We start from the raw sequence: 12252 nt of genomic DNA, 5'->3' as shown, positions 1-12252 counted from the left end.
AGCAAAAAAAAAAAAAGGGGGGAGGGCTTTACAGTTTATGGCTTTGATTATATTCACAGAGGTGGGCAATCAACAATCAATTTTAAAACATTTTCATCACCCCCCCAAAAAAAATCCTTTGTGCTTTGGTAGTAATCCCTCTGTTCTCCCTACCCACTCACCTGCAGTACGAGATAATCATTAATCTACTTTCTTTCTCCATAGATTTGTCTATTTTGGAATCATGTAATATGTTTTTTGTGACTGACTTTTTTCACTTGGCATAGTATTTTCAAGATTCATTCATGCTGTAGCATGTCTCAGTATTTCATTCCTTTTCATTGCTGAATAATATTTCACTGTATGGATGTACTGATTTGAGGCCATTTGGCTCTTATGAATAATGCTGCTGTGACCATTTGGGTACATTTAAGAACATTTAAGTTCTTGTGTGGATGTATTTCTTATTTCTCTTGGGAGTGGGATTCCTGGGTCAAATAGTAACTCAATTAAATCTTCTGAGGAAGTGTCAGACTGTTTTCCGCAGCAGCTGCACCACTTTACATTTCTCTCAGCAGTGTATGAAGTTTCTAATTTCTCTGTATACTCATTAACATTTGCTATTTTCTGTGTTTTTGTTTATAACCATCCTAGTATGTGTGAGGAGTTATCTCATTGTGATTTTGATTTGCATTTTTCTGATGACTAATGATGTTGAGCATCTTTTCATGTGATTGATGTCCATTTCTATATGTTTTTGGAGAAATGTTTATTAAGATATTTGCCTGATTTTTTTTTTTTTTTGGCTTTTTAGGGCCACACCCACGGTATATGGAGGTTCCCAGGCTAGGGGTCGAATTGGAGCTGCAGCTTCCTGCCACAGCCACAGCAACGCCGGATCCGAGCCATCTCTGCGACCTACACCACAGCTCATGGCAACACCGGATCGTTAACCCACTGAGCAAGGGCAGGGATCGAACCCGCAACCTCATGGTTCCTAGTTGGATTCATTAACCACTGCACCGCGACGGGAACTCTGTCTTTTTTTTTTTTTTTTTTACTTTGCCTGTTTTAAATTGGGGTACATGTCTACTTATATTGAGTTGTAATGTTTGAAGTTCTTCATATATTCTATAAGCCTCTGTCAGATATATGATTTACAAAGCTTTTCTTTCATTATGTAGATTTTCTTCTCACTTTCCTGATGTCCTGATGGTGTCCTTTGAAGCACAAAGTTGATAATCTAATTATCTGTTTTTCCTTTTCTTGTTTGTGCTTTTGGTCCTATCTAACAAACCATTGCCCAATCCAAAAAATCATGAAGATTTACCTCTGTGTTTTCATCTAAGAGTGTTATAGGTTTAGCTGTTACATTTACGTCTTTGATCTGTTTTGAGTTAATTTTTTTATAAGATGTGAGGTAGGGGTCCAACTTGATTCTTTTGCATGTGGAAATCCAATTATCCCTTCACCATTTGGTGAAAAGACTGTTCTTTCCCGGTTAAGTGGTCTTAGCACTCTAGTCAAAAATCAGTAGACGGTGAAGGTGAGAGTTTGTTTTTAGACTCTCAATTCTATTCTATTGATCTATATATAGCGCTCTTTGTGCTAACACTGCATTGTCTTTTGCTTTGTAGTAAGTTTTGAAATTGGGAAACCTAAATCCTTCAACTCTGATTTTTTTTTTTTTCTTGTGAAGAGAACTTTTAAGATTTACTCTCTCAGCGACTTTCAAATACACACACGTTTCAGTACTAACTATAGTTGTCATGTTGTACATTACATACCAATGACATTTTAGATGTTTTTTAATGAAGTATAATTAGCATACAGCATTATGCCAGCATATGTATACTGATGTATACTAGTGTATTAGTAACTAATGTATTAGTATACATATATAGTAATGCGTTAGTAATATATGTATTATATAGTAATATCTTACTATATATATGATGTATATAGTAATATATTACTATATATGATGTATGTATAGTAATATATGTAGATATATTACTATATATAATGTATGTAATATATATATAATGTATAGTAATATATAGAGAGAAATATATTAGTAACCAAGGTATTGGCATATGTATACTAATGTAATGGTTTGGTACTTGTATATATTACAAAATGATCACTACAGTAAGTCTAATTAACAGTCATCACTGTACATGCTGACAGAATTTTCTTTCTGGTGCTGAGAACTTTTAAGATTTTCTTTCTTGGCAACTTCCTGATATATGATACAGTTATTAACTATAGTTGTCATGCTGTACATCGCATCCCCCATGACATTTATTTTATAACTGGAAGTTTATACCTCTTGACTCCCTTCTCACATTTTGCATGCCCCCCTCTCACACCCTCCTACCTCTTTTTATCTGTGAGCCTGATGGTGGTGGTTGTTGTTGTTAATAGATTTTACATGTAAATGAGATAATTTCGTATTTGTCTTTCTCTGTCAGACTTATTTCACTTAGCATAATGCCTTTAAGTTCCATCCATGTTTTTGCAAGTGGCAAGATTTCTTTTTTAATGGCTGAATACTATTCCATTTTTTTTGGAATGGAGTAGTATTCAGCCATTCAACTCTGTTCTTTCACAGGATTGTTTTGGCCATTCTAGGTCCCTCACATTTCCATGTGAATTCTAAGTTTAGCTTGTACTGTCTGCAAAGAAACCAGGTAGGGATTTGATAGAAATTGTGCTGAATCTATAGAACATTTTGCGTTAGTATTGCCATCTTAACAGTATTAATCTTCCAATTCACAAATACTGGAGGTCTTCTCATTTATTTAGGTCTTGTTTAATTTCCTTCAGACTGTGCTTTATAGTTTTAGGGTATAGGTTTTGTACTTAAAAAAAAATTATTCCTGGAGTCCCATAGTGGCACAGTGGTTAACGAATCTGACTAGGAACCATGAGGTTGCAAGTTTGATCCCTAGCTTTGCTCAGTGGGTTAAGGATCCATCGTTGCCATGAGCTGTGGTGTACGTCACATATGTGGCTTGGATCCTGCGTTGCTGTGGCTCTGGTGTAGGCCAGCGGCTACAGCTCTGATTAGACCCCTAGCCTGGGAACCTCCATATGCCACGGGAGCAGCCCTAGAAAAGGCAAAAAGACAAAAAAAAAAAAAAATTATTCCTGGAGTTCCTGTCATGGCGCAGCAGAAATTAATCTGACTAGAAACCATGTGTGTTCTATCCCTGGTCTTGCTCAGTGGGTTAAGGATCTGGCATTGCTGTGAGCTGTGGTGTAGGTTGCATACGGGGCTCGGATCTGGTGTTGCTCTGGCTGTGTGTAGCTGGCAGCTGCAGCTCCAGTTAGACCCCTAGCCTGGAAACGTCCATATGCCACGGATGTGGCCCTTAAAAAAAAACTTCCTAAAGTATTTTATTATTTTTTGATGCTATTGCAAATAGAATTATAAAAATACCATTTTTGGATTGTTCACTGCAAATGTATAGAAATACAATTGATTTTTGTATGCTCATCTTGTATTTTGCAACCTCCTTAAACTTGGTTATTTATTCTAGTAGATTTTTAGTGGATTCCTTAGGATTTTCTATATTCAAGATCATGCCATGTGTGACTAGAAATAGTTTTATATTTTTCTTTCCAATTTGGATGCCTTTTAATTTTCTTGCCTTATTGCCCTGGCTAGCCACTCTAATCTTATCTTACTTATCAGCAGTATTTGATACCAATGATCATTTCTTCCTTCGGCAGTATTTGATACCAATGATCATTTCTTCCTTTTTGTAGCCCTTTCACTTGGCTTCTTGGACATCATGTTCTTTTGGTTTTCCTCCTGTCTCACTAGCTGCTTTCTCATCTTTTTTGTTGATTCTTGCTCTTCCCCTTAACATTTCCCTCCCCTGAACTCAGAGCCTAGTATCTGCTTGCCTATTGGACAGTCCCACTTAGATGTCCAAAAGGCAGCTCAAATTTACTATATCCAAAACTTAATCTCTCATCTTAAATGAAGTATTTTGTGGAAAAAAGAAGAAAAACATTAATATTTATTGAATGTTTACTCTTAGTGCTGTTCATTATCTTGTTTACAACATGTCAGTTCTGTGGTATTCAGGGGACATTAACCCGGGTCAGTTTGATTGCTGGGCCCGAGCTCCTTCCTAATAGCTCTGGGGTATTTCCTACAAATCGCAATGTGTGTGGCCCAGCTTTTGTCTCCTTGAGATTGTCCTCTGGAGTAGTATGTGATCGCTCAGAAAAAAGGATCCTACAGGATCTCTGGCAGATGGAATTAGAAGTACTTGTGAGCCAGGCAGTGTTTCTGCAGCTGCCTCTTCCCTTTCCCCTGCATAGTGGAGACAGGGATGTCTCCCCACTGCCAGGGAAAGCCTACCTTGAGTTTTTAGCAAGTTTCTCTTGGTCACTTCCCCACGTTAGAGTTTCCCTTGAGATACACTTCCTCCCAGTTGGAACTGCTCTCATTTATTTGCTTGACTAGATTCTCCATCTTTATTCTTCATCCTGTCTTGTCTCTTCCCCGTTTGTTCATGAATTATCAGCTCTTTTGGGTGTGTGTAAGAGATCTCACTTTGACATTTGCTTGTTTAGCACCTGGCACTGAAAATATGCTTGGCATTTCTGACCTATCTCTGTCAACACTTTCCTTATTTAAATACCGGTTACCGGAAAAAATTGCTTGCACTTTTAAATAGCAGTGATGACTCCATTTTCTCCCCCACAATCTTTTATAGAGGTGAAAATGTCCAAGATGAGTCTTTTCATGTTAGGAACACATTTTTAAGATAAATTTTATCTGGATTTAAAAAAAGCTTCTTCTCACGTGGCAGCTGCAATCTCATTTATTCCCCCACGATTTATGTCCTAGGGAAGCTAAAAAGATGCAAAAACTGGTGAGGTCAGTTTGTCCATATTCTTACGGCCTGCTAGGGGCAGAGCCAGTTCTGTTCCCAGTTGAGCTGGTTTATTTTGATAAAGTTCATGTATAGGCTGTGCTCTTTACTGCAGGATGAGGTCCCACCCCCAGATTTTGCCTCTTGGTGCGCAGAGCTCTCACCCTTCATACAAGACCTTCCTTGGTTCCTTATTCCATATGCGGAGCATTTCTTGATCACCTTTCCCTGTTGGAGCCAAACTGGCTTCTGTCTTTTGCCATTCTAAGTGTCACCCAGTCGTGAGGCATTATGCTGCCATAGCTGGAGTCGGAACTAGATTCAGGACTAGGGCTTCTGTGGCTTTGGACCACTTCTGAGCTCCATAGATCAGGTGACCCTTCCATCCTTCTCAGGCTTCATGACTCTGTTTCTCTGATAAGGGAAGCTGGACTAATGTCTGACTACTTGGCAGTGGTTTAATGTGCTAAACCAGGAGGGCAAATATGTTGCTTCTTTTCCACCTATTAACCATGGGAGACTCATTTTGTTTATCTCATCACTCTCACATGGAACCCAGTCTTGACCTCAGACTTCTCAACCCAATGTAGTGTGCTCAGTAACCACGACCAGTCGGTCCTGGTTGAAATGTATTTGTCCTCTAGGTCTTCTCTCCCACCTCTAGGGTTTCACACTAAGGAGGGACCAGTGGTGACCAGGATACCAGAGAGGTTAGGAGCATGGTTTCTGGGATTCAGCTGCTTATATTTAAATCCCGTCTCACAGTTCCCTTTCTGTGTGACCTTGGGAAAGTTACTTAACTTCTCTGGGCCTCACTTTGCTTTTTTTTTTTTTTTTTTTGGTAATGTGGGACATAACAATAGTCATACCTCATAGGGTGGTAGAGTGGGCTGAATGAAATAATATGTATTAAAAAAGAGCTTAGAACAGCATGTGGCACGTTATCTTAATAATATTAACTGTTGTATTGATAGTAGCCATGATAAGAACTTGAAAGGCTGATAGAGGAAAAATTCTTGGAATCACAGGGTCTACTGGTACTCTTTCAGTATCCAAAGTAGTCAGATGTTCATTCTGTTTATGAGTGTGGATTGATCCTATTTGAAAAAGTCCTTCATGTAGGCATTCATTTATTTAGTGAAAATTTAGGGCCTGCTGAGTGCCGTGCATGCAGTCAGGTGTCTAGGATATAACAGTAAATAAGCCCTTTCAAAGTCCACAGCGTCATGGGGGCGACAAACAAGTAAAAAGTCATTGTAGTTTCCTTAATCATTGCAATGATTGGAGTTTGTGCAGGGTCTAGGGAGCACTGTGTGTACAAGCACAGTCTTTCTGGTGAGAGTGTTTAACCTGGGTGGGAAGAGAAGAATACTTGAGTCCTCCAGATCTGGCTGGCCTCTTACCAGGGTTTCATGGGCAGTGGATTCCCTGGGGAGTACTGAGTACCTTTTCTCGCTGGTGGTGCCCCTCAGTGGCATGTGCATGCTCTGCGGCATTCGTTCAGTCACTCAGCTCACAGCCCTAAGCTTTTCCACTGCTCCCTGAGCTGCTGTTGCCCTGTCTCCATCCGAGCTGGTGGAGCTGGGGAGCAGAGATGTGAAGACAAATGAAGAAGCCCTGAATTTGCAGCGACCTCATAGTCGGATCACTGCAGAGTTGAGTGCCTTAGAGAAGCATGAATGTGACTTGGAAAGCATTATCAGCGACTTGGAAAAGGCAATGCGTCTGTCCCCACGCCCAACTCAAGATACGGCAAGTCTGTAGGACTCCCGTAGACTACGATCGTGCAGAAAGTGGGTGGGAGAAAAAAATACCTTTGTGTGGCTGGGGGTGAGTGTTGGTGCTGTGACCCATCCTGTCCCCTCACTGGTGTCTTACAGCAAACAGCTGTTGTGTGACGTGATGATTGTGGCAGAAGATGTCGAGATAGAAGCCCACCGTGTGGTCCTGGCAGCCTGCAGCCCCTACTTCTGTGCAATGTTCACAGGTACGGTGAGGATCAAACAACAACCCGTCATTAATGGGCTGCAGTCCCATTGGGAGAACAGTGAGGGTGGTGGCATGACGGGCGGGGGTGGGGGGTGGGGCAGCAGGTAGGAGGGAAGAGAAACCCGTGATGCCCACCCTGAGGAGGAGCCTCTGTGTGCCAGCTGCTGTGCTTTGCACCGTGGAGATGCAAAGAACGGTTCTGGACCCATGGCCTCAGTCAGGCCAGTTGAGCTGCCATACCTATTGCAGCTCCTTCTGAGGAAAAAGGCAGAATCATAGTCCTTGAATTCTCAGACTCTGTTGTGCATCATCATCATCATGTCTGGGAAGCTTGTTAAAAGTGTAGATTTGGGGGTTCATCTCCGGGCTTCTGAGCTTTTGTTTTGCAGATGGGGGACACTGAGGATGAGAGAAGGGAAGGGACTTGCCTGAGGTCACCCAGTGAATGAGTGGAGCTTAGCTTCTGGAAGCCTGGCCAAGGACTGGCTGGCCCAGCTGGCCCACATCTTGTCATTCCTCAGCCATTCCTTCTGAGCAGGGGCCTCAGGTGTCCTCCAACCTTCACAGGAGTGTGGGAGAGATTTGGAAGAAGATTTGGAGCTCGGGTGGGGGGAGTAAGACATAGGAACAGTCCCCATCTGCATTCAGGTGCAGCACCTTTGCCAACTTTCCAGGGAGTCTCTGTTTCCTGGACATGCCAGATAGCCCCGTCCAACGGTTGCGTTGTGTTACTCCGGCCACTGAATTTCCCAAAGCCCAGGGGCTCAGCTTCCTGTCTGTAGTACCTCGCAGCACATCTTCTGAGCCAGGTACAGGCAGTGTTCTATCCATCCTGCTGGCTAAAGGCCAGCTGGTCTGGGTGTGACGCCCGGGCGAGGTCAGGTGTCCCTTCCACACTCAACAACTACCTTATGCTTCTGTGGCCACCATCACCCTGCACTCTCGTCTGTCTCCTGCTTGGCATCTCAGGTACCCACTGTGTCTCGTCCTGCAGCTTACAGTTCAAGTGTAGCCTCCTCCTAACCACCTGAGCCCGAGTTCCCCACCTGGTCTCTTTCTGTTCCATAACTTGACTCTTTTTCCCACAACATTTATCACTGTCTGAAAATCACGTTGATGGGAGATACACACACACACACACACACACACACACACACACGTATGTATTTCCTGAATTTCCTTACTAGAAGATGTCCCATGAAGACAGAGATCTCTTTGGATTTGTTTGTTTGTATATCCTGAGCATAAGAGGAACATATTGTGATGGAACATAATAGGACGGAAATATTTTTTAAATGAACATGATGTCTCCCACCCTTGATTGAGAGTTTTGGGTGCTTGGGTTCATGTATGTCACTGTTGAATCCTTAGTGTGTCCACCCTGCCCCCCAGGGCTTGGGGTTTGGGAGGCAGTGAATAAGTGAAGGTTGAACAAATGATTGTGGGATTGCTAAGAATGGGTGAGTGCAGGCACATTTTTGCTAGATAGGCTCCTACCCTTTGCCTAACAGTCCACAGCTTCTGCTGGCCATGAGTGGTTCCTATTGGCACAGGACTTAGCACTTGGGTTTTGAGAGCTCCTCACATGTGTGCCCCCTTGGCTCATCATGTGAAGGAGCTGGTCTCAACTTGGAGCAGTGCTTCTGTTAAGTGGACCAAGCCACTCTTCCCTCACTTTGAGTTTTGGGCTACAAATTCCACAGTGCAGCCTGGAAAACCAACTCATTTCGCTCCCTAGAAATTTGGAACCACATTCACTTTGGAGTAGTCTCAAACTCTAGCAATAAGTTTTTTAATTTCCTTTTTTCCCTTTTCTTCATCCATTTCTCTTTCTTTTAAAATACTTTATCTTGCCTGCAATAGCTGTTTAGCTGCAACTTCAATAAATAGCTTTGCCAGCCATTCTTTTCTGAATGTTGTTTGGGAAGTCCAGTGTTGAGAAAGAGGTCTGTTTGGAAGTGCAGTGAATTGTACCGGTGGCTCCAATTTTGCTTCTAAACTTGCTTCTGGAGTAGCAAAAGGACCTAAGCAAAAACAAGGTGATTTTTTTTTTTTTTTTTAATGTCCATGCCTGTGGCATATGGAAGTTCCCAGGGGTTGCATAGGAGATGGAGCTGAGGCCTATGCCACAGCCACAGCAACACTGGAGGTGAGCTGCATATGCAACCTATGCCACAGCTTGTGGCAATGCTGAATCCTTAACCCAGTGAGTGAGGCCAGGGATCGAACCTGCATCCTCGGAAGCAATGTTGTGGTCCTTAATTTGCTGAGCCATGGTGGGAACTCCTCCAAACAAGGCGATTTTTAAAAAGGAGAGAAAAGATGCTTCTGAGTCAGGCCTTGGATTCTAGTAATCGGAGGGAGGAGAGAATCAAGAGAAGAAAGCAGTCCACTGTGATGCCGCCCAAGCCTCCACTGAGTCTGGTTTCCATCCATCCTTCTGCCCTTCCATCCACGCATCCAGCCACCCACCCATTTATGCATCTGTACATCCAAACACGATTTACGTATGTTCATTGAAGAAAAAAAATTAGGAAATGTAAGCGAGCAAAAAAAAAAAAAAAAAAATCACGTCTAATGCGGTATTTACTCTTGTGGTACGTTATGCTTTTCTTTAACCACTTATTTCATTACTTCGTCACCATCTGATTTCTCTCCAAAATCATAAGCTTTGTGAGGGTAAAAACTATGCTTTTTAAATTCACTGTTCTGTCCCAACTGCCTGGCATGATCTTCTGCATAGCAGATGCTTAATGAAAATTTGCTTAATTGAATTTGGCAATGTATTGCCAATATCTTTTCATGGCAATGAAATCACCTCTACATCATAATTTTAATGGTATCGTAATATTCCATCATATGTATCCTAATTGAAAATACATTTCCTTATTTTTTGGAAATTATAGTTCTTTGTGATATTTTGTTATTATAAATCATGATAAAATACACATCCTGGCAACTTAGTCTTTTTTATATTGATTAAATTTAAATTACATGTTTTAAATTGGTTAAATTAAATTTAAATTTAATTGATTAAATTTAATTGATTAAAGTGTGTGCACATGCTGCACCTTCACAACTCTCAGAACAGTTGTACCAGTTTATGCTTCCATCAGCCATTTATCAGATATTTGTATTTTCTGAGGCCCTTTGGTTTTGCTTAAACTTTGATGAACAGGTATAAAAAAAGAGTAACATTGCAAAATTGTGTTCTGACTATCATGGTCAGCTTCAGAATGCATAAAATTAGTAATGAAAAGGCCCTGCTGACTCTTTAAGTCCATTTCTATCAGCATGTTTAAGGTGCCAAAGAAAATTCATGTGACTTTCTTCTGCCCTGAGTGATGTGATTAAGATCTTCTAGTCAGGCTTAAAGTGTTTTTATTTTTTTCGTCCTGAGTTCATACTGCCCAAATGTCCTGCGATGGTTCCAGATACCAGCCCCACTCCTCGGTCCTTCCCAGAAGAACTCCTGGGAAAAAATGTATACCTGGGGTCTGAGTGCCTGCAGGAGCGGGTCCACCGGCAGCCAGGCTAAAATCGGGGAGGGCAGTCACCTGAGTTGCTCTTCACTCTTTTAGCAGCGTGTGATTGGAGGGGCAAGGTAGGGCTGGTCCTGTCCTTCTTTTCCCTGTGAGTGTGGAGTTCGTAAGATTCTCCTCAACCCCATCCTCCCCATCTAGCACCTCCATCCCAAAGGGAGATAACTTTCCCAGAATAGTCCAGTTTTTCCCCCTTCTTTTTATCAGTCCCTTTACTATGGGTTCTGTGTATTACAGTATTTGTACTCCATATGGGCCCCTACGGATCATCCACATACTTTAAAAACAATTGCATTTTATGGCATTAAAGGAACTGGGTTCTAAAGAATATGTGGGTTTGACCAGAATGGTCTGAGGTGGTCTTATCTGGACTTGGAGTAGCTCAGCCTTGAACTTCAGATCATCACTGAAGATAACCACTGGTAAGCAATGTTTTACGAATGTTCATAGAGGAGGTTTGGAGTTGTTGATGTGGAGGCCTCTCTGATATGCACTAAACACTGGGGTGATAATGCTGTCTTGCATTGAAAGATGGTGTGGTGTCTTAGAAAGGGTGCTGGAGCCCTGATGACCTTGATGTTGGAGACACAGCAGTGAGTGATGGCTTGAAGTGAGATCTTAATTCTCTGCTCGGGAATTGAACCTGGGAGGCAGCCTGGGTGAAAACCAGGAATCCTAGCCACTAGACCAGCTAGAGGCTAAGAGCAGAATTGCTCTGAATCTTGCCCCCTACTGAAAGCAAGAATCTTTCAAGGAGGCAAAGACTGTAAAACATGTATAATGTTTATTATTAGAAATACAGTACCACATGTGGGAGAGCACAGAGAAGTCGTCTGTTTATCTACAGCAAAAGCAGAGCAGTAATACACACTCCAAAAGATGAATGTGAGTGCGGGCGTCCTCAGTGAGGACTGTCCCGGGGAGGGGGGGACTTAAGTCACTTCTACAGGACAGTTCTTCCAGGTGTTTGTTTTCCTTTGGCCGATTATCTTGTTTTATTTCTCACACCTTACAGAACCCAGGGCCCTCCCTAATATGCCTGCACATATTTTGGTAAAGATGGATTCCAGAGCAAAGGGTTTGGAGATGGTATCAGGACTTATTATGGCCCAGTGTCCCTCCTTTTTAGACCCCCGGGAGTCCTTTTGCACAGGTGTAACTGGGGAGGTCGCCTTGACCCCAGGAGTGATGGAAGTAGTCATCTTATACTCCAGCAGAGCTCCTGCCATTACCTTTCTCCTTGACGTGTCAGAGAACCAAGGCCCAATTTACTCAGCCTAACAAGTCCCAGCTGTTCTCAGTCCAGGGGCCTATCTGCCTCCTACCTCAACCTGACTCTGACACGTGATAGGTTTGTGGTGAATTCATTTAACCTCTGTGATCCTCCTATTTATGAGACGGGAATAATAACAATAAGACAATAATAGCAATAACCAGGAAGCAGATAAGTAAGGGAAACAAGGCATCCAATTCAGAATAGGTACTTAATGAAGTTTACTCTTCTTATGTGTAGAGCGCATCGTAGTTTACAAAGCTGTGTGGTTGTACGGGCTGCCTCCGATACAATGCCAGCTGCCCTCTTGGTGGTTAAGGTTGATATGAAACATCTCTCTGGCTGCATAGGTATTTCCTTCCTGACTTGGCAGGCCATGTCTCTAGCTGAGCAGACAGACCTTGCCAAGTGGAGGAAGGCTGAGATCCTGGGAGGCTGGGTGATGAGTGATATCCATCACTGCTGCTCCGCTGAATCCTGCTGCCATGATTCTCATACACTCATTATCTCCTTTGAATCTCACACAGTCTTGGCTTAGACACAGGGCACAGAATGCCCTTATTTCACGGAACAC

At 42.4% G+C, this 12252-nt stretch overlaps 1 protein-coding gene across 13 annotated transcripts in view; it reads left to right on the top strand.

The window, feature by feature from the left end:
• The window catches only part of KLHL3 (kelch like family member 3), a 257212-nt gene that overhangs the window by 164378 nt on the left and 80582 nt on the right, over positions 1-12252 (top strand). For 8 of the 13 annotated variants that reach the window (XM_013995148.2, XM_013995146.2, XM_003123968.5 and 5 more), the window contains exon 3: positions 6755-6861. The exons of the other annotated variants lie outside the window; for them this stretch is intronic. In XM_013995148.2, the coding sequence (XP_013850602.1) occupies positions 6755-6861 (107 nt within the window). The remainder of the gene's footprint in view (positions 1-6754; positions 6862-12252) is intronic. 13 annotated transcript variants of the gene reach the window in all.

This window comes from Sus scrofa, chromosome 2 (assembly GCF_000003025.6).
Source record: "Sus scrofa isolate TJ Tabasco breed Duroc chromosome 2, Sscrofa11.1, whole genome shotgun sequence".
Classification (NCBI taxonomy): Eukaryota; Metazoa; Chordata; class Mammalia; order Artiodactyla; family Suidae; genus Sus; species Sus scrofa.
The sequence above is the reverse complement of the archived record's forward strand: the minus strand, read 5'-3'. Positions and strand labels throughout refer to the sequence as shown.